This window comes from Carcharodon carcharias, chromosome 14 (assembly GCF_017639515.1).
Source record: "Carcharodon carcharias isolate sCarCar2 chromosome 14, sCarCar2.pri, whole genome shotgun sequence".
In the NCBI taxonomy this organism is placed as follows: Eukaryota; Metazoa; Chordata; class Chondrichthyes; order Lamniformes; family Lamnidae; genus Carcharodon; species Carcharodon carcharias.
In genome coordinates, this window is record NC_054480.1 from 63577661 (window position 1) to 63595333 (window position 17673).

At 40.0% G+C, this 17673-nt stretch overlaps 1 protein-coding gene across 7 annotated transcripts in view; it reads right to left on the bottom strand.

The window, feature by feature from the left end:
• Nucleotides 1-14902: 14902 nt before the first annotated feature.
• The window catches only part of LOC121286943 (ankyrin repeat domain-containing protein SOWAHA-like), a 141864-nt gene continuing 139093 nt past the window's right edge, over nt 14903-17673 (bottom strand). For 6 of the 7 annotated variants that reach the window (XM_041204263.1, XM_041204264.1, XM_041204261.1 and 3 more), the window contains one exon: nt 14903-15343. In XM_041204263.1, coding sequence (XP_041060197.1) covers nt 15159-15343 — 185 coding nt within the window. In that variant the 3' untranslated portion in view covers nt 14903-15158. The remainder of the gene's footprint in view (nt 15344-17673) is intronic. The other variant, XR_005945119.1, reaches the window with a different exon arrangement.

Genomic DNA, 17673 nt, shown 5'->3' on the forward strand with positions numbered 1-17673 from the left:
AGGTTAATAATGCTCTTGCCAAGTCATTTTATTCACTTAACCGTTCTATTCTTTTATCAGTTTTAATTATTGAATAACATTTGATAAGGAGTCAGAAATGGAACACAGACTGGATTGCAACGACAGGACTGCAAAAACAGTCGTGATAGCTAAGTGTAATCGTCATTTACCACATTACAGCAGCTGTAAAAATAGATGACACTCGTTGAGCAATAGCACATAGTATTAATACTTAATCTTTATTTTTGAAACAGTTCATCAATTAACACATGCCTTTTAGCTGCAGTCACCCCTAGCTGGTAGAATGCTCAACATGGATCCGATGATACAGTGATATTCCAAATAATGTCTCCATTTAGCTAAAAATGATATTTTCAAAATTTGACGGGCCATGATATTGTAGTCCTATCCTCTAAATCTTCAATTTTGCTCCTTTCATCACCAAACAGATTCAACAATCCCAGCATCACAATACTCCCCAAAACACACCTCAATTCTAATGACTCTGGAGTTTGAACAGCATTAATCACAGGAGTTTCCATAATTTTATCCAGTCAAAATACTGTTGTATTATCATATCACCTCTGAACGTATTTCTCTGTGTATTTGCACCATCACACGTATGATATCCAAAATTGTCCGCTGTCTGTACAGTTCATTCCCTGATTCAAATGCTTCGAATATTTGGGATGAGCATCCCATTCTGATAAATTCTGACCGATGCCTTAGTCTAAAAGCTGGATTGCAATGTTGTATTTTTTTTGAGAGGGGAAGGGGCGGTTGCGGGGGTCATGAAAATCAGCTTCACATCAGGTAACACTGCGTTTGGACAAGCGCTATATCAAGAAACAATAATCCAAAACTACTGGAAAAAGTCATGGCATCTGCCACTATGAGTGTGCAAAAAAAAAAATCCAGCAATTGTAATGAAGGCGATAGGCCCTGAGGTTTGATTTTCTGCAAGTTCTCTCATGATCGATGCAGCTCCGCCCTTAGCCTTGCCAAAACCTGAAAAATCTCAGCATATGAGTCTCTCCATTAAAATTAATTGCAAATCATGAAATTGCTGGATTCGCATTGTAAATGGGAATTAATCGTACACTGGTTTTTGGGCTGGGAATTCATGTCAAAATGACCCATTAATGACGTGGTTCATGGTTCCAACTTGAACGGAGGCTCAGAAAAGGAACAAGCAAGTCTCATTCTAGCAGATAGTGTATTGTTCCTAGATACTTTTAAAACTTTAAAACAAAAATCCATCTTGGCAGCATTTTTGGGCTAGTCTTGCCACCCATGTTAAGGGCAGAAGGCAATAATTGTCAGGATGTAAAATGGTTCTGACACTCAAATGTAAATAGATAGATTTCTTTCAGAAAATCATTTGGGATACCATAAGAAAGTTTGTATATTTTGCACATCTACTCTGCCATTCACACATAAGAACATAACAGAACATAAGAACCAGGAGCAGGAGTAGGCAATTCAGCCCCGCCATTCAATATGATCATGGCTGATCTCATTTCGGCCTCAACTCCAATTTCCTGCCCTTTCCCAATAACCTTTCAACCCATTACTAATTAAAAATCTGTCTATCTCCTCCTTAAATTTATTCAGCGTCCCGGCATCCACTGCACTCTGAGGTAGTGAATTCCACAGATTCACGACCCTTTGAGAAAAGTAATTCCTCCCCATCTCGGATTTAAATCTACCATCCCTTAGCCTAAAACTATGGCCTCTCATTCTAGAATGCTCCACAAGGGGAAACCTCCAGTCCACATTTACTTTGTCTATCCCCTTTAGCATCTTATATACCTCAATTAGATCTGTCATCCTTCTAAACTCCAGCAAGTATAGGCCTAAACTGCTCATTCTCTCCTCATAAGACAAGCCCCGCATTTCTGGAATCAATCTAGTGAACTTCCTCTGAACCGCTTCCAATACGACTACATCTTTCCTCAAGGGGACCAAAACTGTGCACAGTACTCCAGGTGCGGTCTCACCAATGCCTTGTACAGTTACAACAACATTCCCTATTTTTATACTCTATTCCTTTAACAATAAATGCCAAAGTTCCATTTGCCTTCCTTATTACCTGCTGTACCTGCATACTAGCTTTCAGCAATTCATGCATGAGGACACCCAGATTCCTCTGCACTGCAGCATTCTGAAGTTTCTCTCCATTGAAATAATAAGTCGCCTTTTTATTCTTCCGACCAAAATGGATAGTCTCACACTTACCCACATTAAACTCCATCTGCCAAATTTTGGCCCATTCACCTAATCTATCCATATCCATTTGCAAATTTCTTATTTCTTCATTGCAAATTACTTTCCCACCTATTTTGCTGTCATCTGAAACTTTAGCTATAGTACCTTCTATCCCTAAAAGCAAGTCATTAATATAGATTGTAAATAGTTGGGTCCAAGGACTGAACCCTGTGGCACCCCACTAGTTACAGCTTGCCATCCAGAAAAAGATTCATTTATTGTGACTTTCTGCTTTCTGTTGGTTAGCCAATCCTCTATCCAAGCTAATATATTACCCCTAACTCCGTGTGATCTTATCTTGTGTATCAATCTTTTGTGCGGCACCTTATCAAATGTCTTGGAAGTCCAGATATACTACATCTACAGGATCCCCATTATCTACTTTGCTTGTCACATCTTCAAAGAACTCTAGCAAATTAGTCAAACACGATTTACTCTTCATAAGATCATTGCATTTTGGCTTTCCAAACGCCCCATTACTACTTCCTTAATAATTGATTCCAATAATTTCCCAATGACAGATATTAAACTAACTGGCCTATAGTTTCCTACTTTCTGCCGCCCCCCTTTTTGAATAAGGGTGTTATTTTAGCATTTTTCCAATCCACTGGAACCTTTCCAGAATCCAGGGAATTTTGGAATATTATAGCCAATGCATCCACCATCTCCACTGCCACTTCTTTTAAGACCCTGGGATGTAGGCCATCAGGTCCTGGGGACTTGTCACCATTTAATCCCAATAGTTTGCTCAGTATTTTTTCTCTAGTGATGGTGATTGTTCTAAGTTCTCCTTCTCTAGACGTCCGCAACTTTTCAAGCGCCAGTACAATTCTCAAGCACTGTTACAATGTTATCTTCTGCCTGTTCTATTTATTAATATTTTTGCACTTTTCTCTTTTAATCCATTATCCTTTTCTCTCTCTATTTCTCATCCTATATCTAATCTGACTCTAATTCACTCTACTTCCTTCTCTGTCATTTGCTGATTCTTTTGCTATCTTTAAATGTCATTGGTAAAGGGATGGACAATTGGGCACGATGCTCACGAGGTCCCAGATGCAAAGTTGACATCAGCGTGCCATTATCAGTTCTCATTTCCAGCAATTTTCTGTGTAAATATAATGCAATCTGAAGTGAGAGGAAAAAAAATCCCAATATCACTTGCCATGAGGTACACCAATGCAGTAATTTCTGGGACAATAACATTGCTGCCGAGATTTGTTTAACTTCTGGAACCAGTCTGAACGTAGATGCTGTTTGCTCTATATGGCACTTATATCTGCTGCAAATAACCACTACAAAAGCATCCTCAGTTCAGGCTTTTGCCAGCAATTAAAAAGCCCATTGTTTCCAGATCCATCTAAGTTGACGCACATGATGATGTCGACCAAGTATTTTCTTTAAAAATTGTGATTATGGATTGTTTTAAAAGACAAAATTCCACCTGGAATTGCTCTGAAAGAAAGATCTGAATCATCATAATTGTAAATTTCAGATGGTGCATAAATTGAGATCCAATGTGTTTCCAATGCTCTGTTGCTGGTTGATCAGCATCGTGAACCATTCTAAAGTCAATGTTGTGTCTGTAACTTTGAAGTGAGACAATCAGCCATTGTTAGGATCTGACTTACCTAGAGCTCCTGCCAGGCTTTTTTTTTTAAAGCTTTCAGCTGTGTAAGCAGACCATTTATTGGAATGTGGGCTGCACAGGCATTCTTAAACCAATGCCACAGCTTTGACTGAAGTGTTATTCTCTCCTCTCTTCCATTTTCTTTCTGGGTTTGTATTCTGATACTATTTATAACTTGATCTTTATTTTGTGACATGTACCCCAACCTGGGGGGACTTTTCGGCCCGTTCAGCATGACGGATTACTTTCACTTCGGAAGAGAACCTTTCTGTTTAGAGGTGGTGTTCGCTTTCTTCCCAGGGTAGGTTTCTGCTACAGGGGCTGGTCTGCCGTTAAAAATGTTGGTAATTTTATTTAGCTACATAAAGGCTGAGCCCCTGATGGCGTGGTTTTCCTAAACAAGTGATGCTCATACCCATTATTTGGTGAGCTCAAGCATCCGATAAGGTGAGAGATTAGGATATCAAATTGGTTATGGGCAATTTTCATACCCAAACAATAAAAAAGCTTAACACAAGACTTAGCCAGGCAGTATAACACTTGATTGAACAAATTAAGATTTATGCAATTTATTTAAATGTCTCATTCATTTGAAAGGGACAGCTATCATTGAAAATGGATTTGTGCATGGAGATTTTCTCAGACTTTTTAATGCAACTGTTCACTTAAGGCTATGGCTTTAGTTTTGACTGAAGTGCCTCATACCACTATTGATACATACATCACAGTCATAGCACAGGGGATTGACCAATTCAGTATTTGGAGCTACAGTGAAACATTGCTAGTATGCTCCTGAGCTCTGGCTTGATTACACACTGATTGACTAACTGCTGTGAAAATCATGAGCCCACCTGTCCAAATCTTAATCAGCCTGGCATAGAGGCAATGCAGATGGAAGGGCTGCAAAAGTATTCCTGCCAAATAATTACATCTGATCCTCCACCACCAAGAGGTTTCCAAGGATGTTGAGATCCATCAAGGATGGCTTTATCTGAGGGAGATTTTTTTGGAATAGCACTGTGCTGACAAATTGAGCAGTAGTCACCTCATCAGGAGTCTAACTTCAGGGATAAGGATGGTGGGTTGCTCTCTGAGACAGTGCCTTTTCAAAGCTTACATTTCCTTGTGTTGGATCATGAGTTACAACTCAGTGTATACAGATATATTCATGTCAATGCAAATTGGCTTTGGCTGCTTATCCACCCAAAAACAGCAGCATAGGCCAGAAGGCTATGAAGCACAAATCAATTAGGTTCAAAACCTTTTTCCCCAAAGTGTAGTGTAACTGGAGCCTTATGTAATGCTGGTATATTTACTATAATGGTTTATTCAATTGATTAATTGGGGATGTTTCATACTGATGTATTTTTGTAACGTCATAGTAAAATACAAGTATTTAAAAGGAAGACAAGTAATACTTGTATTTAAAAATTAAGTTGATAGAAGTATCTGTCTTAGCTTGCCTATGTTGCTACATTTTCCATTCCTTTGCCTTCTTCAAAATAACTCTGGGTTTTATGCTCCATCTCTTCCTCTCCCATTTCATATTTTTCCTTTTTTATTTGTTGCCATTAAAGCTGCTTTAGAGTTGTAGGGCAAAACTTAGATATTGTTCTGGATATAATCGTCAATCTAGTTAAAGTGACAAAATAAAATGTTCAATGGATGATGGTTAAAGAAATGCATCAGCTGGCAATGATTATTACACTTTCTCGCTTGCCATTTTCTACTCCCTCCTTCTCCTGAAAGCATTGACTCCATGTTGGGGTTTATTATTGATGTGTAAGTCTAAACAACAACTGACAGCATCGACAGACTACTTGACTGCATGGGGCACCACAAAGGAACTTGATCCTGACCTCCCCCAACATCTCCACTCATCAACTTGCAGGAGTTGTTGGATAGCTATCAGGAGTTGGAACCTTGGCTGACATCCCTGGTCCTAATCAGCATTGAAGCCAAATGTGGTACCCCTGCATTGTCTCAATTAAAATCAACTAACTCAGCAAAGGCCTAACTAGGATCAGTTTCCCCACTGATCCAATCACTGACTCAATAGACACACTTGCAGCGCCATAAGGGGAGTTTGGGGAAACTGATTTGTAATCATTTTCAAAGTGAGTTTAATTTTGCACCATCTGCCAGTCATGACATTTTCACTGTTGCACTAAGTCAGCTCAAAGTAAAGTCAAGAGAAAAACAAATTCACAGGTCTCTGCTTCAGGAGATAAAGTGGGGAAGGGATAAGGCTAGAAGAGTAAGTGACACAGACCAGCAAAGTCAAATTAATGCATTTATCTTATCTAGGATTAGTCAAACTTTTTTTTAATTCTTTCATGGGATGTGGGCATCGCTGGCAAGGCCAGCATTTGATGCCCATCCCTAATTGTCCTTGAAATGAGTGGCATGCCTCACCATTTTAGAGGGCAGTTGAATCAACCACATTGCTGTGGGTCTGGAGTCACATGGCCAAACCAGGTAAGGATGGTAGATTTCCTTCCCTAAAGGACACTAGTGAACCAGATGGGTTTTTAATGACAGTAGACAATGGTTTCATGGTCACCATTATAGAGACTAGCTTTTCAATTCCAGATTATTAATTGAATTCAAATTCCACCAGCTGCCTGGTGGGATTTGAACCCTTGTCCCCAGAATATTAGTCTGGGCCTGTGGATTACCAGTGCAGTGACATTACCACCATGCAACCATCTCCCCCATCACATTATTTCATTATTATGTACATCATTTCCCAGTATTTTCTAATAAGTACACAGAGGTTATATTGGGCTATGATGCACTGTTCATAGCTTGTCGGAGGCTTGCTTCTGCCTTTTTTTCTTTGAATTTCTACCTTCTTCTCCTGAAGGCTTTGTCTTCTTAGTAAAGTTCCAAAAGTCCTCACTTAGTATCCACGTGCACAAACTCCAGCAAAGGTTGCTATGACCAGTTGTAGGGTGCTTACTGATGCCCAAGCCAAGAAGAGATTAAGGACCATACCTGGGACCTTAGTCCACATCAACGAATACAAATTTGGTCATGTTTTCAGATGCTAAACTGGTGGATAAATCACCTACTTCGGGTTACTCAGCCACACAGTGGCCGTCAATTAATAGTTATTTTGGAAGAAACTTAGAAAGTGTAGGCCAAAAAGGTACCTCATCTACAGATGGGTCCTAAAACATAAACATAACATTTACAATGGAATTTTGCCCATTGTTACGATCCTTAGCCAGGCCCTGGGATATGGGGGGAAATCTGGTTAGGGACCAATAACATTTGGCTTAAAGTAGATAAAGGTCAAGATTCAAGACTCCTGCTTTTGGAATGAAGCCACAAGGTTCCACAGGTTTTGAACAAACTAAAAAAAAAATACTATACAAGTTCAGAAAGAGAAAACAATTTACAATATGTATCTTATACTCTAACATTAAGGGTGATGTTAATTAACAGACAAACTGTGTTGGACACACCACACTACAGAGTAAAAGACAGATGCAACCAAGACAGAGTCCATGGATTTCTCAAGAACCCACACAGATGTCAGTAAACACCAAATCAAATAATCTCGTTGAAACTCTGTCTCATGAGGGATTCCCAGCTTCACCTTCGAAGATCAATCCTTTGAATTCTCTCCAAAAGTCGCTCTCACTCGGACAGCTTTAACAGTGGCCCACCTCACAGGATATTAATCTTGCCTTCTGAGTTTCCTTCTCCCTAGATAAATTCCCGAGTACACTCAACACTAGCTTACAAGCACACTTTCAGATCCATGGCCATGCCAAGTAAAACACCACTGCTCCAAAGGGGGTATCTCTGCCCCAACAACCCTCTTTACTTAAAGAGTGCTCTTCACAGCTCTCTACCTTAACTAGGACCTGTTCCTGCCTCTGTGACACTTGCAGCCTGACTCCCCAAAACTGACTCTTGAACTGGTCTATTGACCTATCAAAACACTCCCTGAGGATGCCACTCTGGTTACTAGGCAGGAACCAATGTAACAAGCATTGGACCATCCTGTACCTTAAGTGCTAGAATCTCCACAGACTGCTAATTTAGCACCCAGGGACACAAAGTTTAATGATTTCATGACATAAAAAAAAATCATGTTTTAATAGTAAATATACTTTATTTAAGATTGGTAACACAAATAACACAATTTATTGGTAACATACATACTAATATATTAATATAACATAACATATGTATTTTTCCATGGATTCTGCTTGGACCTGAGTGGTTCCAGCATTTTCTGGTTTTATTTCAGATTTCCAGCATGTTGCTTTTATATTGTTGATATAACAATTGGTTGTAGAAATTTTGACATTAATAATTGCTGATTTAACAGAAAGAAAACTGACAAAATACAGATGAACAAAAACTGAAAAGCACAGCTTTGTGAAATTTGATGAACTTCCAAGTATTTCTGCCTCTACTGGGATCAATTACAGCACTGTCTGAGGAACACACCTCATGGTGTAACTCTAGACTCAATAATAAAGCCATTAACTTTTTCATTGCATTATATATATAAATTTAACCAGCTGGAGCAAATGCTCCATTTACTGGGTTCTCAAGCATTTCATATACCTGTCCTTTATCTAAAAAAGATAAAATTGAGTCAATTATAAAATAATTAACCATTCTTAAATATTAATTCCCCAAAGGCTGTCCACCAACCACAAGGTATAAGTCAGGTGTGTGATAGAATACTCTCCACTTGCCTGGATAACTGCAGTTCCAACAACAGGGCAAAGCAGCCTACTTGATTGGTACCTCATCCACCACTTCAAAAAACATTCATCCTTTTCACCACTGGCAGACAGTGTGTACAAAATGCAAGATGCACTGTAACAATTTGCCAAACTACTTTCCTTAGCATCTTCCAAACCCATGAAGAAGGACAGATGCAGTATTTGTATGGGAACACCACCAACTGCAAATTCCCCTGTTCCCCTCCAAGCCACACATCATACTGACCTGGAACTATATTGCTGTTCCTTCACTGTCGCTGGGTCAAAATCTGGAACTTCCTCCCTAACAATGCCATGGGTGTACCTACACCAGATGGACAGCAGTGGTTCAAGGCGACAGCTCACCACCATATTCTCAAGGGCAAATAAGAATGCACAACAAATGTTGGCCTGGTCAGTGGCACTCACATTCCAGGAACAAAAATAAAAATTAAGAGGTGCAATAGCAATAATGGAGCAAAGGGAGCAATGATAATTACAGAACAATTTGTATTTACATTGCACATTTGTGTAATATATCACAAGTGACATAAAGCAAAACTTGACACTGAAGCACATAAGATGACATTAGGACAGATGGTCAGAAGCTTGGTCAAAGAGGTAGAGTTTACAGAGTCTCTTAAAGGAGGGAAGAGAGATAGAGAGTCAGAGATGTTTAAGGAGGGAGTTTCACAGCTTACAGCCTTGGCAGCTGAAGGCATGACCACCAATGGTGGAGTGACTGAAATTGAGATGTATGAGAGACCATCATTAGAAGAGTGTAGATATATCAGGGGATTGTGGGGCTGGAGATTGTGGAGGTTGAAGATAATGGAAATGGACAAGATCATAGAGATAGGGATGGGTGAGACTATAAGAGGGATTTGAAAAAGAGGATGAGAATTCTAAAATCGAGTTGTTTAACCAGGAGCCAGTTGGTCAGCGAGGACAGGTGTGATCTGTGAAATGAGGCTTGCTGCAAGTTAGGACATGGGCGGAGTTTTGGATGACCTCAAGTTTATCAAGGCTAGAATGTGGGAGGTTGATCAAGAGTAGAATAGCCTAAAGGTAACAAAAGCATGGATGAGAGTTTCAGCTGATGAGTAGAGGGAGGGGGCAGAGCTGGGTTATGTTATGGATGTGGAAATAGGCATAGAGTTATTGAGGTCTACAGCACAGAAAAAGGCCCATAAAGTCTGCGCTGGTCAAACAAGTACCTAACTATTCTAATCCCATTTTCCAGCACAAGGCCTTGTATGCTATGGTATTGCAAGTGCACATCCAAGTACTTCTTAAATGTTATGAGGGTTTCTGCCTTTACCACCCTTTCAGGCAGTGAGTTCCAGATTCCCACCACCATCTAGGTGAAAAATTTTTTCCTCACATCCCCTCTAAACCTCCTGCCCCTTCCTTAAATCTATGCCCCCTGGTTATTGATCCCTCCATCAAGGGGAAAAGTTCCTTCCTGTCTACCCTATCTATGCCCCTCATAATTTTATATACCTCAATCATGTGCCCCCTCAATCTCCTCTGCTCCAGGGAAAATAACCCCAGTCTATTCAATCTCTTCTCATAATTAAAACTCTCCAGCCCAGGCAACATCCTGGTAAATCTCCTCTGCACTCTCTCTAGTGCTGTCACATCCTTTCTATAATGTAGATTTTGCATGGGCAGTAATCTAGTGGTGCAGATTGCTTGCCCATTTTAGAACTTGCCCCAGCTTAATGAAACCCTCTAATATTTGTCACCTTCCAGTGTAAGTTCCACCTTCCTTTGCTATTAATACTGATTTGATGACATGTTCTCTGCAGTACATAATCACCTTATAATTTAAACAATATAACAGTAAACAATGTTGTTAATCACATTAAAATTGCAACATAGAAACAGATATTTGCCCAGCCAGTCTGTATTTGTGCTAGTTCTCCAACACAAGCAGGAGTCTTAATCTGTTTCTATATATCTTTATTTCCCTTTCTTTCACTACCCTATCTAACCTATTCTTAAATATTGACATGGTCCCATGCTTCAATCACCATGTCTGGTAGCGAATGCTACAGTCTCAGTCCCTTGTGTAAAAAATGTTTCTTCTGCTCATTCTGTACTCTTCAATCATTAGAAACTGTTTCTAATTATCCTGACCAATCTGTTCCATCAAATCACACCTTAACCTTGAAAAAACTCAGCAGGTCTGGCAGCATCGGCGGAGAAGAGTTGTATTCACTCAGTTCTGTTGAAGGGTCATGAGGACTCAAAATGTCAACTCTTTTCTTCTCCGTTGATGCTGCCAGACCTGCTGAGTTTTTCCAGGTAATTCTGTTTTTGTTTTGGACCTCCAGCATCCGCAGTTATTTTGTTTTTATCACACCTTAACCTTTTCTGTTCTAAAGAAAGCAACCTCAGTTTTTCAAGTGCTTTTGTATTTGCATTTCTCCACACCAGGCAGTATATTAGAGAATCTGTGTTGTATCCTTTCTGTGGCCTCAACATTCTCTTTATAGTGCGGCATTCAGAACAGCACAATACTGTGGTCTTAATAGAGTTTTATATAGAATTAGATTCCCATCTTAACTTTTATATTCCAAGTGGACATTCCATTAGCTTTTTCTATGGCCTTTGTCACTAGCGGTGATGCTTATAATGTCTTGCAAACATGATCCTCCAAATCTCTGTCCTTCCATATCACCCAGTTTCCCCCAAGTATAATGCACCATCACACTGTGGATAAAGTCTCTACACGAGCAGTCATAACCTTACACAAACCCTCTAATGGATGGAAGGGGCTGATACAGAGTTTACAGTTCGGGACTACCTAGCACACATAACAATTCTGCTGTTAATATTAAAGAAAATAGTGCTAAATACAAACAATTTAGAGCCAGCAATACTATAGGCTATACTTCCCACTTATTTTCTTAAAACTCATCTTTTCAGGATGCTGTTAGATCAGGAATTGTGTGGTAATGTGCACATTTTATTTCATACAGTTAGACATCTTTGTATTTTCAATCTGCTTTTGATGTTTTTGAAATGTTTTAACTGGACAAGACTTTTTCCCCTATGTCCAGTATGGCTAATCCTAGCTACCTACTGACCAATGCAATGTTGCAGGGCACAATGTCTTTAAATTAAGATGTCACTTTGATTCGGAGGCTGGCATTGCCAAGAAGGGAGTTTGTCACCTGGTACCTGAATAAACAAGTTCCCCAATGTCCCTTCCACCCTTCACACCCCACCCCCCCCCCAGCCAATTAGCTCAAACAGTTCTTCTGAAAAGGATAAAGAAGCAGAAATACTTTTTCTACAGCACCCTCTTATGGCAAAGGCCACATCATTACTCACCTGTGCAATTTCACATATCATTCATTAAATGCAAAGATTTCAGAAAGAAAGTTATGAAAACACTCAGAACTAATTAATCTCTGCATATTTTGTAATTTAGTGGAACAAAAAGCATTTGGAAGGATAAACGTAGCATTCCTGCAGCTTTTTGTTCTGCTATCCTTACCATTTACTGCTTGATGATATTGAACAGTTGCACTTCAATATTAATCTGAATAATCCATTTCCTCTGATTTTCCTGAAAGCTGTGACTCATACTATGATAGGAGTCCATAAAGCTACCTTCTTCTGACATCTCACCAAACTGAAAATTTTCCATAAATGAGCCATGTGTATCTGGTTTATTTGAATGCTAGAGCATCTCAGCTGAGCCTGACTCTGTTCTCTCTTTGGATTTATACTTGTGGACTTCCAGTTAATAGCAACTGGCAATACCTCAGTACTGCTTATTAATCGACCAACTCAATAAAACAGCAGAGTTCAGTCTTGAAATTGTTCTGGTCAGTGTAGCTAGATTGTACACCACACAATGGAGTTACAGAGTAAAGCATCAAGAGCACTTTAACCTCCACTACATGCTAATTCAATGTATGAAAAATATATGTCTAAAACAACTTGAAGAATCTACATCAGGTTAAATGTGTCCATATTTTGAAGGTGATACTAAATAATTGCAAACTTAGTGATACAAACATTTTACTTTGGTGTCAGAAACTTGAAAGGAGGACACATCACAATTTGAACAACTCAAATCTACGCATGTGAACTCAGGTACTGCATTAATGTAGCAAAATATAAATTCAAAGTAAGGTAATTCAAAGTGGAGACATATAGAGAAACTGCTCTTCACTCTCTAAAGCTACAGTTGTACTGTATGTCATTTCCATATGGAAGACCTGTTAAAGGTAGATATTTAAGCAAAGGAACTTACAACTTATCAGAGCCTGATCTGATGCAAAGAGCACTAAAGCCAGGTGGTATGACAGACTAGCCAAGAGACTGCCCATACAACTTTACATTTGCACCAGCTGTAGAACAACTCCAGTGAGTTTGATCTTATATTAATCAGTATTAATCCTGTTTACCAACTGCACGTTCCACCTCAAACGAAACCAGTGGCTTCATGTATGACTGCAAAATTAACAAGACAGTAAAATTAATTGTGTAAAGTTGGTTACATCACTTTCACATGAGGTGACATTTTTATCCCTTCACAAAAACAAAGGATATAATTAGAAACATTATTGCAAGTTTGCTTGCAAAAGTCATGGAATAGACAATAATCTGAGTATATACCCTCATTGTTCTTGCAAGTTTATTTTATTAATGGGGGGAAACACCCAGTGTAATCCTGCTTCATGTCTACCTGCAACTGGGCTCACACACATTTTAGTACTCATGTTACATTCAAATAATTTGGCCCATTTTCAAATTAAATTCTGTCACAGAATTGCTGGTATTTGAGTAGCATGGGCCTACTTTCCATGAATTGGCCAACCACAATTCTATGCAGAAGGGTCGACAGAACTATAAATCTTTGTTCTCTAAATGAAGCACAATATGTCAACCGCATAGATTTATTTTTCACTTCATAGCCAGGAGTTTTAGGATTGTTAGGTTTCCCTTCCTGTTGCCTGAAGAGTCGGCAGCGAATGCATCCTTGCTGACATTGGCTGCCCCGCAGCCATTTAACACTTCAACAAGCATTAATTGATTGGAGATAGGACTTCCACCTCTCATTCGAGAGGAAGTCCTGCCTCAAAGAGCTGCCAGCCAATCTGATTGGCCCACTGCGCTCTGGTCCCAGTTGCGCCAGAAGCTGTAGTGGATGGTACTATGACTGTAAGAAGTCCCCAGAGTCTAGGTCCCAGGAGTCCAAGACCAGGCAACCGTGGGGGTCTCAGGTGAGGGAGGGGAGGTGAGGTCTGGGAGTGCGGGCAGGGGCTGGAGGGGGAAAGAAGCACTCACAGGGGCCAGACCTTGTTTGGAAGGGGTCACCCGATGTTGAAAGGAGGCTGTTGAGGGAGGTGCCTCCCCGCCTCCTGCCAGAGGCCCGAGCAGGATCACTTTCAGGGCCTGCCGCCGCCCTTGAACACCTCCCGCCAGCCTGAAATTGGAGGCTGGGTGTGAAACAGTCCTTAAGGGGCCAAATAATGACTGCTTAAGGGCTTCAACTGGGGCACGGGCAGACAAGCTGCCTAGACTTTGCCTGTCCTACTGTAAAACTGAGGAGAGGTGGGAGCGGGCAGAAGCCTGGTGGAAGCAAACCTGTTGGTGGGGGAATGTATAATTCTGTCCCAGGTTTCACCACTCTGGATTACTTCTCTTCCCAAGGTCCTTTATTCTGGTTGACATAATGGCATGATAGGTGCATCTGGCCTCCCAGTGCTTCCCCAAATGACTATACTCATATATGATGCCATATTGATCATGTTTGCGCTAGAGGCCAGCATAATGGAGTCAGATCATTGTCCTCCAGACAGGCCTCAATACGTGCTCATGACAAGTCACTGGGAGCTACAAGGAAAATAGACAGCGTTTGTTGAGCACCCATCCTTTGTGATGTAACAAATGGCTGGGTTAAGTGTACACAAAATTACTCGAATGTAAGGGCTTTGGAGTCTCTTAATTGCCTGGATGTTTATCGGTACAGGCACTGAAATAGAGTTGTTGAAATGTTGAGCTTTCTCCTACCCAAAATATAGGCCCAAATGTATATATTGCAAATAAATAGGTTCAAAGCAAATATTAGTTGCACCACAGAAAGGGAAAACATAACAAAATTGGCATACAATGCAAGAACCACCTTCTGCGCAGCCCCCGCCACCACCCCTCCCCTGTTGTTAATTAATCATGACCCTTCTAGCCTATGCACAAAGTTCCCCATCCCTGACCTTATGATAGGAGGCAGGCAGAACAAAGAACTCGAAAGTGTGTGCAAATAACTTTGTATTTGTGAAACCAATTAACTTGCCATTACATATCAAAAATTGCAGTAGGAATTTCCTCTGGTTTCTGTGCATGGCAACATTATACAGTAGGAAAAGAAGGCCCCAAAATACAGTTGCTTATGAGTGTCAATTTGCTGAACATTGGTATTAAGTCAAAATATGTGCAGTTCATAAAAACAATATTATAACAGGCCCACCAGCTTATATGAATCACACTTTCTAGTTTACTGGAGTGCCTTATCTGGAGAACTTGCGCACAGCTTTGTATGATGTCGGTACAGACAGGAATATGGAGCCATCTTTGTCTTCCATTGTCAGGTTCTCTACTGAACCCCAACTCTTTTTACTGCTTCCGTGGCTCTTCGGCAGGAAGAGTCCAGCAAGTTTTCGGTTCCGTCGTTCTCCCCGAGACTGCTGGAATTCTACAACATGAGAAAGGGGATCAGTTACCACAAACAATAAATGGAGCAGAGACATCAAACTTATTGCTTGACTGTATAGCAGTAATTCAAAGTAAACTACAAATATTAATAACGCAAAAAAGATTGCTCCAAATAGTTGTTTGTATGAAAACACAATCAAATAAATAGCATGTAGTTCTATTAAATTGAACGTCATATTCAAAGGACATTCCTGCTAACTAAGTCAACTTTTGGTTGGCATCACCCTCTGAAATTCTATTTACCGAGTAATTCAAATTAAATGTCACAGGTGATTTAAAAAAAATTCAAAATTTGAATTATCTAGTAATTAGAATGAAGTGACGGAAAATTAACAGCAATAGACTATGGCCAAAATTTTTCCCTTGATGGGCAGGTGGGCCCCACCGGCTTGGTGGCGGACGGGCAGCTGAACTCAGCCACCGGAACAGGGCCCACCGCCATTTTGAGTGGGCGGGCCTGAAGTGCTATGCGCTTCCTGTGCGGTGGGGAGGGATTCCCCAATCTGTCAAAGGGTGCTCTTTCGCACATGCGCGAAAGAGCGCACATTTCCCTGAGACTAAGTGCTGTCTCAGGGAGATTACTGACCGTGTAAAAAAAAAACTTGAAAAATAGAAAAATATAAAAATTAACATGTCCCCCTCATGTGACAACGTCACACGAGATGGGACATGTTAATAAGAAGCACATAAACTTTATTAAAGTTTTTAAAAAGACATGAAACCTCATCCCGCCAATGGATGAGGTTTCATGTATTATCAGAAGCGCTGGGGCTCCTGGCCTGCCCGCCAACCTTAAGGTTGGATTGGCAGGGTCTTTAATTATCTTAATTATCCTGTCAATGGCCTTAATTGGCCATTGACAGGTCAGCAGGCGAACAGCTGATTTCGTTGTCCGCCCGCCTTCCTCAATATTTAAATAGTCCGGGATGATGCCGGGGGTTCCTCCCGACGTCATCCCGTGTCATTTTCCTGTCGGCGAGCGGGCCCCGCCCCCAAATTGCTGACGGGAAAATTCTGGCCTATATCTAAAATTTTAAGATAAAGTTAAGCTGTCTTCAGACTAGAAACAAGTTTTATTATACTGCCAAGGAGGACGTTCTTCATTGCAGTATACAAATATCTGTTCTTTATCAAATTTACATTTCACCTTAACCGTATTTTTTTTTAGTATATTGAATTTTTCTCATGCCTCTATTGAAGTTGGGACTTCTTGTTAATATTTAATTTGGGTGAGAACAGGGTCAGGTTGTGATGCCCACATGGTTAAATAGCCACCAACATTCACTTACCAGGATCACATTTGAATAATAGGTTATAATATGTAGATGAGATATGGTTTACACATGTCAAACTATACCCCAGCAAGGAATCAGTGTGTTCAGGAACTAATAGTGGAAGATTATTGAAAAGCAATTGTGTGACCAGAATAACCTTTACACTGTTAGACTGACTAATTGGGAATTGGCTTTTGAAGCCAATTTTTAATGAAAGATCATAGTTTGGAATAGATTCCCTTTTATAAATGGACAATGGAACTTGTAAGACAAAGAAAATTAGGGTAAAGGGACAATTTTTAAATTAAACTGCCTAGAAGGTGGTATCGAACTGACTGCAAAAGTTTCATTTGTTTAAAACATTTTAAAACCAAGAACTGAGTCAAAAATTGGAGATTTTAGTGAAAGTGTAATTAGTATATTTTAAAAAGAATTTTAGTGTTGCTTTGTCACAACCACATTGATTCTTGACAATAGAATACCTCCATTCTGGTAATAATTGCTTGTTTCAATGTTATGGTGTGGGAGATGAAAAAATAGTCAGCCTCAGGCAACTGGAATCTGCCAGGACTTACCAGCAATTTATCTGTTTTGAAGTTTAAGAACTGATGCGGATTACTGTTATTACCTTTTACTATCAGCATTTTTGAGCCAATATTAACACTAGATCAGTCCCAGACAGATTAGCATGTTTTAAAAATATAACTCAATTGTTCCCCAGACAGCAATAATTTTAACTGTGAATACTTTCATAATAAGTGTTTATTGTGCATCTCAGTCAAAATAACAAATTTAACAAATGGCACATCATCCTGCTGCAATGTGGGAGACAAGACTCAAATATTGAAATGCTTTGTGAATGCCCACATTTGTATGAATCAGTAGGGGGTTCCCTCCACAGGCTGATGAAGAGCCTGTTTTGGTGGGGAGATGGAGTGTCCCATGTGGTGGCACAGCTGAAAACTAATGGAACTGAGCACACACAAATCAACGGAAGGTTATAAAGTCAGATAATGTCTGCAACAATATGCCACTG